This window comes from Anabrus simplex, chromosome 1 (genome assembly GCF_040414725.1).
Source record: "Anabrus simplex isolate iqAnaSimp1 chromosome 1, ASM4041472v1, whole genome shotgun sequence".
In the NCBI taxonomy this organism is placed as follows: Eukaryota; Metazoa; Arthropoda; class Insecta; order Orthoptera; family Tettigoniidae; genus Anabrus; species Anabrus simplex.
The window spans coordinates 653,039,487-653,053,991 of NC_090265.1; the positions used below are offsets into that span (position 1 = coordinate 653,039,487).

Genomic DNA, 14,505 nt, shown 5'->3' on the forward strand with positions numbered 1-14,505 from the left:
TGTCCTATACATCGGTACGGTAGAAATACCAACATGCCGGCCCTTTGTTTTTAGTTTTGTCGTCTGCGCATTATGTGAGGAATTCAGCTCCATCTGAGTGTCAAGACTTCATTCATAGAACGTCCCTCACTGTGGGGAAGGGGTTGACACTGTAGCTTCCTGGCCTTACGAGTTTCAGAGACCAAAACGGGACGCATTCGGCCACAAGTAAGAAAAATATAATATGTTAAAATCCCCCTCTCGACTATCGTAGAAGTGATTTTTCGTGGTGTCCCTCTTCAAATCTGGACGAATATTCGGGAATTGGTGCCTAACACACTATAGTTGACGGTCGACTTCTTGCAATCCTTGTCACAATCTGTTACAAATATGCACACTATTACCGATAGATTAACGCAAGGGACACAGGACTGTTGACCACTTTGTTCCAAGCCTCAGCAAGTATAGACGTTGAAAAAGTAATCCTCTTTTCAAAAAATATTAATTCGTTCCGTGTATCATATTTTTGTTCCGTTCCTATCCAAGGAATATAGAAATGTGAGACGTAACGGCGCGTATCATGGTCCTAGGAGTGTTTGGTATTGTTTTCAGTTGCTTATGCCGTGCTTCTCTTTTCTTTCTCTTGTTAACCCTTCCAGCCTGATTTTATTTGGTCAACTCTTGGTTTTCTTCAGCTTCGGATATCCGAGGATTCTTTCATTGCCCGAAATTCCATGACTATTCCCTTTTTGTAAACTTACAACTTTGGGGGGTGGGGGGTAAAATCCTCCTATTTCCTACTCCTGTGTTTTGTTCGATAGACGTGACTTACGGGTTGAGTATCGGAATTCCACATCTTCAGAGTATATCCTATGTTAGTGTAGAAAGAATATACCTGCAGGAGCTCATGCCTGATTAGCTCAAGGTTTGACGATCTTGAGGGAATTCTAAACGGTGTTTGTTGTGTCTGTTGATTCTCTTGGCCTTTTCTTTTTTTCGGAGTCCTGTCTTGTAACTTTCTGATACCCGAAGGCAATATTTTTTCTTCTCCCTGTTTCTTCTTTAGATAGGTTATAACCGTAAATCCTGCGGACAATAGCCGATGTGAAGATCCCTTAAAATAACAATCCTAGTCATCAAGAACCCCTCGTATTGATTGATAAATATATTTGTTTAATAATCACTAATATTTAGCTAACTTCTCCGTAAAGATCTTTACGATTTCAATCTTGGGGGCCGAGCTGAGTGTTTCAAACAGTAGTGTGCCATGGCTTCTGAGCCCAAGTAGGCTCACTCCGGTGACATTTAAAGGTACTCAAATACGTCAGCTTCTTATCGGTAGTTAGTGGGACGCAAAACAACAGTTTTATATGTACATCAAAATCTTCCGAATCATTGGCTTAATGGTCAGCAATGAGGCCTTCGGTTCAGAGGGTCCAGGGTTCGATTCCCAACCGGGTCGGGTGTGATTAATTTTTCTGGCTCGGAGACTGGGTATTTGTGTTTGTCCTAACACACTCATCTTCATATTCAGATAACGCTGTACACTACCAACCACCACAGAAACACGCTATAGTGACTACAACCCTCAATATAGGGTTGGTGTCAGGAAGGGCATCCGGCCGTAAAACAGGGCCAAATCACATGTGCGACACAGTTCGCACCCGTGACCCCACAGATGTGGGGAAAACGGTAGTAGTAGTAGTAGTAGTAGTAGTAGTAGTATTAGTAGTAGTACATTAAAATCACCAATTATTGAATTCGTGTATATCGCCGTTCCCTGTTTGTCTGCCTCATTGATGTTCTGTGACTAGTTACGTTCTCTGTGTTTGTTGAGCTGCGTGTTATTTTTACCTCTCTGTGATAGTACATCGCTGGTTTGAATGAGATGTTAGGGTTGAGCCCGAGATACGAGTTACGAACCTCGACCTCGGTGTATTTGACCGGTCATCTAGAGTAGGCTAATTCCCTAAAGTCGCCTGCGTTACGGGAAAAAATTGAATTGCAAAACGTGTAACATCGTGCGCGAGACTTCTCTGTTGAACGTTGTATTTCTTCTTCTCTTCCTGTTTCCACTTCTTTTCCCATACCCTGGTTGATCGTGCTCGCGGATTGTGTTGCACATGTTTCATGGGCAGAATGGAGCGATGTATTCACTATTACGTGTTTATATGGTGTTGCTTGTGTAATGTGTATATGAAGATATATGTATTAAAGAAAATATTTTCCGCGGTTTCCTATTTTCACACCAGGCAAATGCCGGGGCTGTACCTTAATTAAGGCCACGGCCGCTTCCTTCCACTTCCTAGGCCTGTTCTCTCCCATCGTCACCATAAGACATATCTGTGTCAGTACGACGTAAAGCAAAATAGCAAAAAAAAAAAAAAAATTAATATCCAGTCTCAGATTTAGAGGAATTAACCAGACATGGCTAAAATTGCAGACTCGGCTGGGAATCGAACTCAAGACCCTCTGAACCTGCTGGCCAAGGAGCCGGGCTCTGTTGAGCGTTATATTCTGTTCCGTCCTATATTTGTGACTCGTGGTTTGCATTTCATAAATCTTGCAGATCTGTCGAAAATTATGAGTTTTCAAAACACATTTAATTCAAAACCGAAGTGTAACACTGTATCTAGATTTACAGTACCGTATGTCGTTTTTACACCTGGGAGATTGGAAGCGACCACATTATAGCTGTTGGCAGACTGGCCATATCGTCTGTAGAAAATCAGACAGGTGTATGAATATTCATAAGAAGTATCGCGTGATCACGATGGAAGGTTATCTGCGTTATGTAGCTCTGCAGTAACGGGGAGAGCTATAATTTGCCGTGTTCCCCCACGAGGCTAGGACCTGGAGGTATTTGGAGACTGTATAATAAATAGCTGTTCCTTCCCCAGCTCCCTTCCAGTGCCTGCACGGCGAGCGGGTGTCTTGACCTATCCGTTTACATAATGAAGGTCTTTTTATGGCCGTCATTAAATGTGTTTGTATCTCGGACTGAAAGCTCTTTCACTTCCCCAGCTATTCATTAGGCGGCGACTGAACACTGAGCGTAGGGAAGACCACATGGAATGGCTTAGGAATCCTCTCCACAGTGTAGCTGATAATATGGATGACCTACTTTCTGTGTAATTTCAACTTAAATCTCTTCTTCCGAATGTGGCCTCTCCGTGTACTTGTTTTATTGCCGTGTTTGTATGGTAGCGAAGAATGGGGCATTGTTCTCTCTATCAGCGGCTCGCATTCTTCAGACAGGGACATTAAACTGATTATATGGTGCTTACTTATTATGTAATGTGCAATTTATGTAGAGCCGAGGAACTCGCAGGTGAAAACAATACACTGCAGAGGCGTTCGTCGGACAAAGAGCATGCGCCGCCCGCTTCTAATACTTGGGTAAGTTTTTATGAGTTTCAGGGAGCTTTCAACAAAAGCACCCCAGGTTGTCGCTCACAATCCCTTATTCATCTCGTCAGAGAGAACACAGCTCGATACTCCTTCTGCCGGGCTGAGTGGCTCAGGCGGTTGAGGCGCTGGCCTTCTGCCCTCAACTTGGCAGGTTCGATCCTGACTCAGTCCGGTGGTATTTGAAGGTGCTCAGATACGTCCGCCGCGTGTCGGTATATTTACCAGTACGTAAATAATTCCTGCGGGACAAAATTCCAGTACCTTGACGTCTCCGAAAACCGTCAAAGTAGTTAGTGAGACGTAAAGCCAATATATCCTAACATTATTGATACCACTTCTTCTTCTTCCTGACCTTTTCCCAGTTTATTACGGTCGGGGCATGATGTGGATTGGGCCCAGTTTTACGGCCTGACCCCTCTCCAGATGTTACCCCTACGAGAAGCTATGTATTAGTATTTTGTATTTCTCTGATAGTTGTGTGGTGTGTACGTATATAGATGAAGAGAAGTGTATTAAGGCGAACACAAATATCCAGTTCCCTAGTCAGAGGAATTAACCATACATACGCAGTTAAAAATCTCCGGTCCGCTGGGAGTCGAACCCGAGACCCTTTGACCGAAAGCCAGTACGCTGACCATTCAGCTTGGAGCCGGAGAGGACACATTTTGGCGCTATAACAAAGAAATAAATAGAACTCGTGAATTCAATAACTGTCCCAACACCACGATACTAAATTATTTTATTTTCAAAAGAGAAGTAAACGTACATAACAGAAAACCGTCCATAGGAATAACATTAAAATTTATTCATACCAGTGAGTAGTAAACTGTCAACATTACTTGTGCAAGTGTTGAAATGTGAATGTTTTTTTTATTCTCGGGCCATGGACACCTCTTTATCCTTGATTACGAGTTTTTATAGAACATCTAGCAAATGTTCTTCTAAAATTGAATACACTACGTTCCCTGTCACTCTAGTAACATCAAATTTGGTTTCAACAAGCACCATCCAACCATGATACCTCACCATTCTGACTACTTTTCGCTTCATTTTTTCAACAATGCCATGAATTACAGAACAAGCTTCACTATTATTCATATCATCACTGGCGGCCTTCTTTCATCATTCAAGAAAGAAGAACGCAGGACTTGCGCATATGATGCGAAGCTCTAGTTATTTCAAAATTGTCCCAATTCCTTACATTGGGATGCCATATCAGCATCTCTTCATTATAGATATGGAATATTATGCCTTTCAGCGTTTACTCGGCAAGCCTCTGTGCATTAACTGTGCGCCTCCACAATCGTCTACTTGTTAACTACGTCCATGGCCGCGTTTAGGTTCCTGGTTCGCAGGTTCTTGAAATGTACACAAAATTATGAACAATTTTAAACAGCTGTATGCGTTAGGATGTTTTTGTATGTGTAAATACACGTGATCTAAGCGTTGCTATTCGTATGTGCCATAAAACTGATTTAAGAAAAAGTAACGTGGGACGTTTTTAAATTCACAAGTTCAGATGAATAGTCAACCTCCTCTTCCCCAAACATGCGTGTCATAAGAATACCAGGATGACTAAAGAGAGGTTCGGTTTCAAGTATCAAGATAAATATTTATCTAGCATGCATCAGACCAATTCTGCTGTATGGTTGTGAGGCCTGGGGCTATATTGCTAAAACTCCTCTTTCAAAATTACATTTTTTTCAAAAAAAGACTCTTATAATGATGACCAAAGCACCAATAAGGAAGATACGAAATGAACGTATTCCGACTGTTAGATCTCAGATTAACAAAATAGTCAGGATGACCAAAGCTACAATCCTCCTAAGTCAGTCAACTGACTCTGGCATCCTACTCTTAAAACGGGTTGTAAGAACCAAGAAGCCCAACACTCGTTAAAAAGAAAAAAAGTGGTTATCTCTCGGTGGCTATACAAATCTTGCACTTCTTCACATTTGGAAATGTTGAGGTGGTGTGTGGTCAGCATGTCAGTGACTCTGTCACTGTCAGTTTAGTTTACTTGACGGGGACCACTTCCTTCCGGATCATATTGTTACCGATTTTCCTCACGAGGCTAAGGAAACTCTGCTCCAGATTCCCAAACAGGGATAAAATGTGCAAAAAGCTGCAGCTAGAAGCAGTTTGGTACGCAGTACGAGATTTTTTTATCGCTCCATCAAAATCGAACTAATTCAGTTGAAGCCTCAGCCACCTTCCAGTTTTAAGATGATGTCAGCAGGTGAGAGCTGTCGCACACGTCTAATAATCATGAACTGAAATTGGTATGAAATTAATGAATGGGAGATCCGGGATGAAGCCTCTGCTTTGGCTTCCACTGAAAGTTTTGAAGTGGAATGCAGCGGAGCGAGTTTGACGTTTAATTGTCTAAACAATAGATTCCAAAATTTTCCAGCTTACATTATTACAAACCTTTTTTCTCAGAACGTAGGGCCTATAGGCTATTTGAAAAAAAATATAGAATAAGTGAGATGTTTTCCAAATTCACAGTAATACAGCAACTAATTTTAACAAAAACTCGGATATGTGGTTAAAATAAAAATATACATTGAAATATAAAAATAATCGTACGTCAACAAAATATAAATATCAAGCTGCTACTTTCAATCCAAAGTGTTGGTCTGGAGATAAATATAAATAAATATGTAAATCAACTAAGAGGCCTGTTGGGAGAATGGGTTGGAAGGGGATAACGAAACAAAGTGTACATTATGTGACCACAAAAAAAAGATATATTGGACGTCCGATGAAAAGATGGACCGAGACCGTAACGGACCATATGGTCTGATATAATGAATTCTTATACATAGAAACAACTCTTATTCTTAGCAGCCATTTTTTGTTTGTTTTTAATTTCACAAGAACACAGGTCATCAGTGGTATGGATCACAAGTTGTAATGCCATACATATCTATTAATTTGTCTATTTATCAGGTCACGTGTTTCTGCTCCCCACCCCCCTCAGTTTAGGAAGCTCTGCTATAAACACATAAACACAGCACATTTCCTAAAAAGTTGTACTTTTTACTATCGCATATTATGTGGTCCTTCGAAGCTCAGGGTGATGGTGATAAAAATGCTCTCATCCCGCGTATTGTCGCAGTAACAACGATGACATCAACATGCATGAAAGATTGGCTGTGTCATCTGAAGGCTCGATGTAAGCTAAAGTTGCCTAAACCCCTAAGCTTAACTAAACTAAAAAAGTGTGCTGTTTCTCTGTATTCTCTACGCTCGCAGCAGAAAAATGCTGGAATAGTACTTTATTTCAGAACACTCGGTATCTTTCCCATTCTTAGCCACAATTATGGGTGCCCGTCGGTGCCTATTATGAAAGATAACGGAATTTTTACTGAAGGTCGAATTCAATATTCCCAGCCCTACAATCATCTCATTGTATTGGCTAATATCTTCGAAGCGTTTAGCAGAAGAATGACGCAACCAGAGCAGATGTGGAACGTGACGTGCGAATTTATTTACAAGCCCAGAGAGAGGCAAGCCCGAGGCAGCTAGTCACGGCTTGTAATTTTAATAGAGTGATATTACTTTTTTTTTTTTAATTATGAAACTTTCGTGATGATCATTTTGCACGGATTGTGGTAAGCCTGAACGAGTGATTATTAACTGTCCAAGTTAACTCAGTTGTATCGTACCGGAACAATATACAGTATTATCCGACCAAACACATTCAGCCAGTTTTCAGTCCCCTGCTCCGGTACTCTTCGGACGGATCTTATACTACTACGAACGTGGCTCATTCTAAATATACCAGTGGCGTACGCAAAATTTCGTCTTAAGGGGAGGAGGCATTTTAAGACTGGTTATTCAAATACTATTTACTGATATTTTAATTATGTTTCCTCCTCCTCCTCATCCTTCTCCTACTACTACTACTGTTCGAATTTCGAAGTTTTATTGCGTTTTAAAATGATGTACTAACAATTTAACGATCGTAAATTTTACTTCTAGTTTCCCCTGACTTTTCAGTAGCTTTGGGCCCTTTAGCGCCCTTGAAGTTGCCCTTTTAGAAATTCGAGGACAATTATGAAAATTTAACAAGGACAATTTTTGGTGTAAGAAAACCACTACACAGGCCGACGCACTTTCACTCCGCACAACAGACCACAGACTATGTCATTGATCAATGTTCACGTAATCATGGCACCTGGCCTGAGTGTAATCTATTTCGTGATTTTTCGCAAATATATTTTCAGACCCTATTCCCTGTGAGAATGATTGTGCAAAATTTCGTAACATATTGATAAACGGTTTAGACGTGACGTCGTTTCAGATGACAGACGTAATTTAATTTGCATATAAAGAGATTGATTTGTGTGTCAATCAAACCCGTAACGCAACCTCACATCTTATTGCGTACGCTACTAAAACGTAGCCTGTACATGAACGAGTCTTCTAACCCAAAGCTCTTAGTTTACTCAGGATGGATAAAAAAAATACGACAATTTCATTTGGTCATCACCATTACTACGAGAACACATACTGCGGAGATCTTTCCGTCGTTAGAGTCAATTATCACTAAACTGGCTGCAACATGTGACATGACAAATGCTTTCTGACGTCTTATAACTGTTACTTTTCATGTTACAGTTAGCTGAAAGCAGGTCGCACTTCAAGTCTAGGACATTGGCCCGCTCGCTTTTCTTTTGTTGTCATATTGCCAGAGGAATTCCTGGTGACTTACTTCGATCACGTCGTTCATGTGGAAGACCTACTGTAGTTGTTCGGACTCTTCAGTGCAAACATCGCCCGTGACTGTAATGTAGCAAGTGTTCCGCTCATTTATTGGGTAGTTTTTTCTTTCCATAGGAGCGGTATTGTTTACATTTTAATGCTCACAACACGGTCCGGTAGTTTCTACGGTGAGCACTTTTGCTGATTATTTTTTTAATTCTCAGATGTATACGCTGCTAGTAGGTCTTCAACATTTTATTGCACGGCTTCTGTGAATCTCCCTAGTCTAATTTCTCGGATTATCTTGTAATTCTGTTTACACTATGATGCAACAGATCTTCAATTGTGTTATTTTCCTGTTTGAACGAATTTAGCTCACTAGCTATTTGGTGGTGGTTATTGCCCTAAGAACGGGTGACAATGCTATCATTAGCGTAGACTACCTGATGCATGTAAATAATGTCCGTACAAGTATAATTATTCGAATGCTATGTTGGGAATTGAAATAGGATACCATTTATCGGCAATTAATGAACTTTTTATTATTTTTGTTATTCTGATTTTACGTCAGTATTAATTTCCTCCCCTGTGAACCATGTGAACTTGCCGCGTTGGGGAGGCTTGTGCGTTCCAATGAAGCAGGTAGTCGAGTCGTACGTGCAACCATATTTGATTGGTATCTGTCGATTTGTCGAGAGATCTGACTAACGGATGGTTAATCGAAAGGGAAAGTTGCAAGGGCAGCAGTCTGGATGATTACATGATATACATACATTTAAAAAAGCCAAAGTCATCTCCGTACAGGCCATGAAGGCCCTTCGATTGGTGGAAGGTAAAGGCTTCCACTATTCGTAACCTCGGCACTTGATGGGGTAGAGTGGTTAGCTCTACGCCCGGCCGCCTTTGCCCCCAGGAATTAACCTGGTACTGTAGGCTGAGTGAACCTCAGGGCCATGTGCACCTCCGGAAGTGGAAATTTCGTTTCTTAAATTGTTTACGACTTCCTGACGGGGATTCGAACCCACGTCCTTCCGGGTGAACCGAGCATGCCTTTACCGCCTCAGCCAGGCAGCCCCTGATATACATATAACCTTGTAATAATATTTAACATGACTTAACTGTGTTGGTAGTGTAACACGACTGAAAGCAGCGGGAAACTACAGCCATAACTACCTCGCGAGGCCGTACAACTCTCTCCTTATGAATAAATGATGTACTAATGATGGCTTTCTCCCGGGTAAAATATTCCGGAGTCCCCCATTCCAACATTTTGGTGGTCGGAGCGTGAAATGTTGGTAGTTTGAATCGTTGTGATAGGTTAGAGAATCTGGAAAAGGAAATGGATAGACTAAAGTTAGATGTAGTTGATATAAGTGAACTACGTTGGTAGAAGAGCAGGATTTTTGGTTAGGCGAGTACAGACTTATCAGCGCAAACTCAAACATTGGAAATGCAGGAGTTGGTTTAATAATGAAAAAGAAAATAGGGCAGCGGGTAAGCTTCTAAGACCAACATAGTGAACTGATTATTGTTGTCAAGAGACACTTGCCAATGCCCATAACAAAAATTGCAGACCTATGTGCTTACTAGTTCAGTAGTTGATGATGAACTGGAAAAAGAACATTTAATACAATATGTAAAAAGAGAAGAGAATCAGAGTCGAATTTTGATGGGAGACTGGAATGCAGTGGTAGGCCAAGAAAAGGTGAAACAATTGGAGCATATGGACTGGGATAAATGAACGAAGGAGTAAGTCAGACGGATGGTAGATATCTGCACCGATCATAATTTAGCGCTTGCTAATATTTTGTTCAAACACTATAAACAGCAGCTGTATACGTGGACAAGACCTGGAGACACTAAAATGTATCAAATAGACTTAATTATAATTAGGCAAAGATTCAGAAACCAGGTGTTGGATTGCAAGAACTTCCCAGGAGCAGACACGGACTCTGACCACAACTTAGTGGTCATGTCATGCCGTGTAAAGTTCAAGAAAGGAAGGAATGGAAGGTGGTGGGATCTAGACAAGTTGGAGGGAAGTAGAGTGAGGGATTGGTTCAAGGAACATGTTGCAGAATTAAATGAAAAGGCTGAAGGAAACACAATAGGTAAAGAGTGGACAGTCATGAAGAATTAGATCTGTGGGGCTGCTGAAGAAAAGTTAGGCAAGAACAAGTAAGTATCAGTGGATAACTCGGGAGATACTAGACCTGATTGACGGTTTGTGGTGAGTACAAGAATGCAAAAAAAAAAAAAAAAAAAGAAAGAAAAAAAAAAGAGGAGGGCAGAAAAGAATACCGGCGATTGAAGAATTTCGTTGATAGAAAGTGCAAGGCAACTAAGGTAGAATGGCTGAACGTGAAGTTAAAGTTGAAGTTAAAACTTTATATGGTTGTAGAAAAGGCAGATGCTGCGTACAGGAAAATTAAGAAAACATCTGGAGAAAGGAAAACTAGGTGTATGCATATTAAGAGCTCTGGTGGAAAACCACTTCTAGGGAAAGAAAACAAGGCAGAAAGATGGCAGGAACATATTCAACAGCTGTATCAAGGGAAAGGAGTAGGTAAAATTATGGAACAAGAAGAGGCTGTTAGTGTTGAAAGGGGAGATCCAATTTTACGTCAGAATTCGACAGAACTTTGAGAGTCCTTAATAGGAAAAACACCTGGATTTGATGGTATGCCCTCAGAATTACTGACTGCCTTAGGAGAAACCAGCATGGTGAGGTTGTTCCATTTATGATACAGGAGAAGTGCCATCCGATTTTAGATAGAATTCCCAAGAAAATAGTCGCTGACAAGTGCAAAAACTACCGCGCCATTAGTTTAGTATCTCATGCGTGCAAAATTTTAATACAATGTTATTTAAAGAAGAATGGAAAGACACATTGAAACTGTGTTGGGAGAAGATCAGTTTGACTTTAGAAGAAATACCGGTACACGTGAAGCAATCCTGAGTTTTCTCTGATATAAGAGGATCGAATTAAGGAAGACAAGCCCACGCACGTGGCATTCGTAGATCTAGAAAAGGTATTCGTTAAAGTTCATCGGACTAAGCTACAACTCGATCGGCCACGTTACCTAAGGACGTTCAGAAACAGACATACTGTATAACGTGGAAAAATAGCCCCAAATTCTGTACACCAACATTCATAAAAGGCATTATCATGCAAGTTAATATTATATATGCGCCTAAGTCAGAAGAAAAGTCATATTATGCAATATTAAACGTCCAAATACTCGCCATTAAGTGCAAAATCTTCAAAATATGCATTATGCATGAAATTTCTCCTAAAAAGGTCAAAACTTGCATAAAGAGCGGTCATTTGGAATCGTTAAGCCATAAAATGAATATCTGCAAAGTTTGAGAAGTGTTACCAGCTTATTTAAAAACATGCATTTGCATGGAAATCCGGGCTCTAGTGATAACTTAAAAGCAAAACAAAAAACAAATTTGTCATAATGACTCCCAACTGTATGTCTGTGTGTGGCTCAAGCGATTTGTTTCTCTCTAAAAGCTAAAAGTGAACCGTTGCACTGCGATGTTGCCAGACTACACTGTTTACACTTCGCTCTCAGGAACATCTCTCTTGGGAAGAAGGCAGGCAGGCAGGCAGAGAGAGAGAGAGAGAGAGAGAGAGAGAGAGAGAGAGAGAGAGAGAGAGAGAAGGAAGGAGTTGAGGCGCTTTGCTAATTGGTCATGCATACGTGGAACCTTAATGAAAGCTAATTCCGTTGACGTTCCTAGTTCTTTTATTGACCTTCAGCTTACATAACCTTGTTTTGAAACCCAACTGTCATTTGAGTGAATTTAATCAGTTCATCTATGCTAATAGGGACTTAGCAGTGTTTATTATCTCGGAATGGGTCTAATTCATTCTGGCTATTGATGCAGTACCTGGCAAAGCTAACAGTTAAAACAGTGCTCAAATTACGAGGGCTATGCCGAAAGTTTTTAGCAGAGTGTGAGAAAAAAAAATTATTTGCGGAACAACAATTACAACTTTTCAAAATACTCTCCATTAGCATGTATATATTTTGCCATTCTCTGAAACCACTTAGAAAACGTTTCAGTCCAAGCTTCTTTCGGGATGTCACTTAGTGCACTCTCGTACAGTGCAATAGCCTCTTCATCTGACGAAAACCGCTGCCCACGTATTTTTTCCTTGGTCTTAGTCCATTGTTCTGGCAGCCCTGTGTGCAGATGCATTGTCGCGATGCAGCAGAAGGTGCCTACTCTTGGACTTTGGGTGCTGTGACCTCCAAGTGGAGAGGACTTTGGGAAGACAGTCATTCACATACCATTCAGCATTGACTGTACGACGTGTGTCCAAGGTCACAGAGGTGAGACGCCTTATTTTCGTAAAAAAAAAGTCGCCACCATCTTCTTTCCGGAGCTCCGACTTCGTCGAACTTTTGTGGGTGGTTCCTCCCCTGGAAAGCACTACACAGAAGACTATCTCTTCGTTTCAGGGTCATAATGGTAGACCCATGTTTCATCACCCGTGACGATATTGTAGGTGTCTTCAGACTGCCCTCCATTGAATTTTTCTAGCATGAAATGACACCAGTCCACTCTCTCCTCCTTTTGGCTTTCTGTCAGGGAATGTGGCACCCAACGGGCACATCTCTTGGTAAGGCCTAAATAATCGTGAACGATGGTCTGCGCTACTCTTGACCCAATATTTAAGGTACCTTCAATGTCACAAAATGTAAGATGTGGATCTGCTTTGATCATTTCCCTTACAGCATCAATGTTTTCTTGAGTCACAGCTGTTGCTGGGCGACCGGGACGAGGTTCATCTTCAATTGATTGCCGACCCCTTGAAAACTCGCGAAACCATTTGGCTCTAGAAGGGGCAGCCTCACCAAAAAATGCACAGCAAAGAAGAATGGCATTCTTCGACACTTAATTTATTTTTATAATCATAAAAATCATTGCTCGCAAATCGCGGCACGACAGATCCATCTTGCACCGTGTCTGACTCGGCACTGCCTGTGCTTTCTTCCCTCGCTGTGGAGGAGCTACTGCTAGGAGGGGTTGCGCGCGCATGTTCCAAGGTCGAAAAACATCGCTCTTTCATATGAAAATAATCCCATTGTCCTCAGAATTACGGTTTACGCGCTGCTAAAAACTTTGGGCATAACCTTCGTATATTTCTAGGAATCATGCGTTTTTGTACAATATTGGATAAGTACTGGAACTGTACCTTACTTAAGGTTACGGCCGCTTCATTCCCATTCCTAGGCCGTTCCTGCCCCATCGTCGCCATAAGACCTATCTGTGTCGGTGCGACGTAAGGCAAAAGAAAAAAACAGTGGAAGAAAATGGATTTGCAATTCCTATACTGAATATCATCTTGTATTATTGTGTCTGTAATTATCAGTTGTAGGCCTATCTTTATTTCCTCACCTATCACGTTTGATCCTTAGAATGACGTGTAAACTGTGCAACACTTGGAATTTTCCAGCATAATACAATTCCAAACATTTCTGTGATTTTAGAACCATAGCTTACTTCGCTAACTTTGTAAAATAAAACATTTCTGACGTGGTTCGCAATGGGCTCTGGCAAATGATACGTAACCATCCTGTCCTTGCTCTGCAGATGAGTTCATTGGCAGATGTTACAACTTAAACAAGCTGAATACGAGGTGCTCACACTTCCTTGTTGTCCACCATTGAATTCGCTAGTGATCGACTCCACTCTAGGCCCGTCTGTCACGTCTTTCCATCCGAGCTTGCCGACGGTGACCTTCGTCATCACGGCAGTTGACTCTGGTAGTGATGGTGGTAATTGTGGCGGTATTTCGTAGAAAGCCCAGCACCTGCACAACTTCGGAGATGGAATGACCCATAAGTCTGTCACCGATAATCTGACCGCAATCAAATGCGTAGAGATCTCCTGTCATGCCCAACCTGTGGTCGGCTGTTACACGACCACTAAGAGGTCTGACGATTTCACAGTTACGTGCTAGGCCGTAGTATTACATTTATTGGGCCAACTACTACAGCCCCATTTAGGCGAAATGGCATCTGCTGTATCTCTAGTTTCATTGCTCATCATTGCTTATTTGCTGTGATATCGTGCTTCAATTTTCTTCAGTATTACATTTAGGTAACTATGTTATTCTCATGAATCCGACAACCTACATATTTGTAGACTGCAGCCGCAAGAGTTTATATCCAAAATTAAACATTTTTCCGTGCGGATTTATTTCACTGTATAAGTTATGATTTATTTTATATTTATGCACTTTTATTATCATTATTTAATGCTGGTAGAAACAGATGGGAACAATGACAGGAGGATACTCGGAATGAGGAAATAAAGGCTGTTAGGAATGAACTCGATGGACGAAGCTGTACGCATAAACCGGTTTCGTTGGTGGGGTCATGTGAG

At 41.2% G+C, this 14,505-nt stretch overlaps 1 protein-coding gene across 1 annotated transcript in view; it reads left to right on the forward strand.

Annotated features, from left to right (window-relative positions):
- The window catches only part of Kdm3 (Lysine demethylase 3), a 294,533-nt gene that overhangs the window by 87,426 nt on the left and 192,602 nt on the right, over nucleotides 1-14,505 (forward strand). Inside the window, exon 3 of the mRNA XM_068229839.1 lies at nucleotides 3,294-3,378. Within this exon, the coding sequence (XP_068085940.1) occupies nucleotides 3,294-3,378 (85 nt within the window). The remainder of the gene's footprint in view (nucleotides 1-3,293; nucleotides 3,379-14,505) is intronic.